Raw genomic sequence first — 2,104 nt, 5'->3', positions numbered from 1 at the left:
TTATCATCACAAACAAAACCAGCTTATAGTTGTGCTTAAGGAATTCTTATATTTGAAAACGGCTAAAATATAAGAAAACACACTTTATGAACCAAATAAACAAATTGAAGAATGGAAAAGAAGCACCATGAATAAATTGAGGAAAAGTGTGACCTTTGTTTGTGAAAATAATGTTGCTAAAGATTCAGACAGGGTAAACAACCTGGAGGAGAAGGCTATTTCAATTTTTAAATACTCAAGAATGAACTAAAAAGATCTAAGAAAGAAGAGAGAAAAGAAAATAAGAGAAGCATCAAAACAGCAACCACAAAGGAAAAGAGAGAAAAGGCAAAAGAGCAAAGGGTTCGAACCTGAGTACGAATCACCTTTTGTAAGGAGGGCTTACCTCCCAACGTAGAACTTTCCAATATGAATCTAGATTAATCGAGCCCCAAATAGTTAATGGGATTGAATACAAAAAGTTTTGTAAAGAAAAACAAGAGCAAAAGAAAACTTGGGAATTTAATGTAATGAGAGGCGGTGGGAATAATTCAAGATCTCCTTTTTAGCCTGGGTTCCCACACAAAGTTTTAAGTATTTTACAATAGTGCATGGGTTCTTGAGCATTTTACATAATCTAAATGCTCATCAAGTTTAGAACCAGAACACAATCCACAAAAACTAAAAACCAACCTATTAATACCAGAACCTATTAATACATAAAGCAATTCCATCTGAACTGCCATCTAATCAATCAGACTTAGAAGCAGTATCTTGCCCACCGGACTCCAGCATAGCTGTCTGATGTGCTCCTGTACTTTGTGCCTGTGTAGGATATAACGTACAAGACATAATTAATAATTTGAGAGTAAATTGCAAGAGATCATTAACTTAACACAAATTTTTTTAGAACAAAATCAAGGAGATCATTTATATAAAACACGAGAGATCAAGAGTTACTCGAGATTTATAAATTGCAAGAGATCAATAACTTTAAACACATGAGATCATAAACAATCAACAACATACATAGTGTAATCCCACAAGTGTGATTTGAGGAGGATAGGATGTAAGCATACCTTACCTCTACCTTTGCAAGGTTCAGAGGTTGCTTCTGATAGACCCTCAATCAAAAAGAAAGAAAAAAGAGACAACAATATAGCAATATACAAAACAAGTGTAACAAAACACAATGGAGAAAAAGAAACTACATGATACCTAAATCATACTACTAGAAGTACGACAACACTCAACTACCTACTAAGCTTCTACCCTAATCCTCAACCTCCATACTTTCATAATGAAATGAATGAGATCTTAGAATAAAGCAGAAGAAACATGAGAGATCATTTATAACATGAGAGATTTATATTGGGAGAATAATCACAACTCCAATATATCATCCCCGCGGAAGGAAAAAAAAAACATAACTCTCCTTAATTTCAGATTACTGCAAGACCAGAGGCGAACATAGGATTTGAAGACCACGTGGGCACCATTATCCCAATATAAACGCTAGCAGAACTTTCAATGACGACTGAGACATTTGGTTAGCTGTTTGCCAAGAGTCCTTTTATAGTATTAAAATCTAGTAAATCCAGCATGATGCACCATACAGCTGGTAAAATAGACTCCAGAAGATAATAGTGGAATAAAATATTGATGACATACCTGCGAAGATAGTGCCTGATGAAGTTGAGGTTGCATCGGTGGATTAGTTTGAACATCAAGAGATTGTGGTTGCTGAAGCTGCATGGAAGACTGAGGAAGTTGCCCCTGCAGAGGAGGAGAAGTAGGCTTGCTAAGAAAGAAACCTATGTGCCTCTCAACCGAACACAACTTCTCCTTGTGAGTAAGCTGAATGTCATGCTTATTGAGCTGCAAGAAAATCAAAATGCGTTCCAACACAGCCTTGAACTTCTTGAGCTTTTCAATTTGCTCATTTTGAGGTCGCTGAGGAATAGCATCATGCTTAAAACCAGAAAGAAAAATCAGTTTAGTCACACTCCTGCTTCTTGCCCTATGCAAACTTTTAAAAGTCATGCTTTAAGTACCTCCCGCGGACAAGATAAAGGTAGGAAAACTTAAGAAATGGCATAAAGTAACAATAACATCGCAAGCAGAG

The 2,104-nt window shown here is 36.1% G+C and overlaps 1 protein-coding gene across 1 annotated transcript; it reads right to left on the bottom strand.

The window, feature by feature from the left end:
* Positions 1-526: 526 nt before the first annotated feature.
* Positions 527-1,950, bottom strand: LOC124894074 (the record flags this gene model as incomplete). Its single annotated transcript, XM_047404829.1, is given in 2 exon segments — positions 527-804; positions 1,651-1,950. Coding segments are annotated over 2 exon segments (375 nt in total), but the record flags the coding sequence as incomplete, so codon positions are not given.
* Between the last annotated feature and the right edge of the window lie 154 nt (positions 1,951-2,104).

The sequence above is a fragment of the Capsicum annuum genome, unplaced genomic scaffold, assembly GCF_002878395.1.
Source record: "Capsicum annuum cultivar UCD-10X-F1 unplaced genomic scaffold, UCD10Xv1.1 ctg69202, whole genome shotgun sequence".
NCBI classification, from domain to species: domain Eukaryota; kingdom Viridiplantae; phylum Streptophyta; class Magnoliopsida; order Solanales; family Solanaceae; genus Capsicum; species Capsicum annuum.
This window is presented reverse-complemented; position numbering and strand designations above follow the sequence as displayed.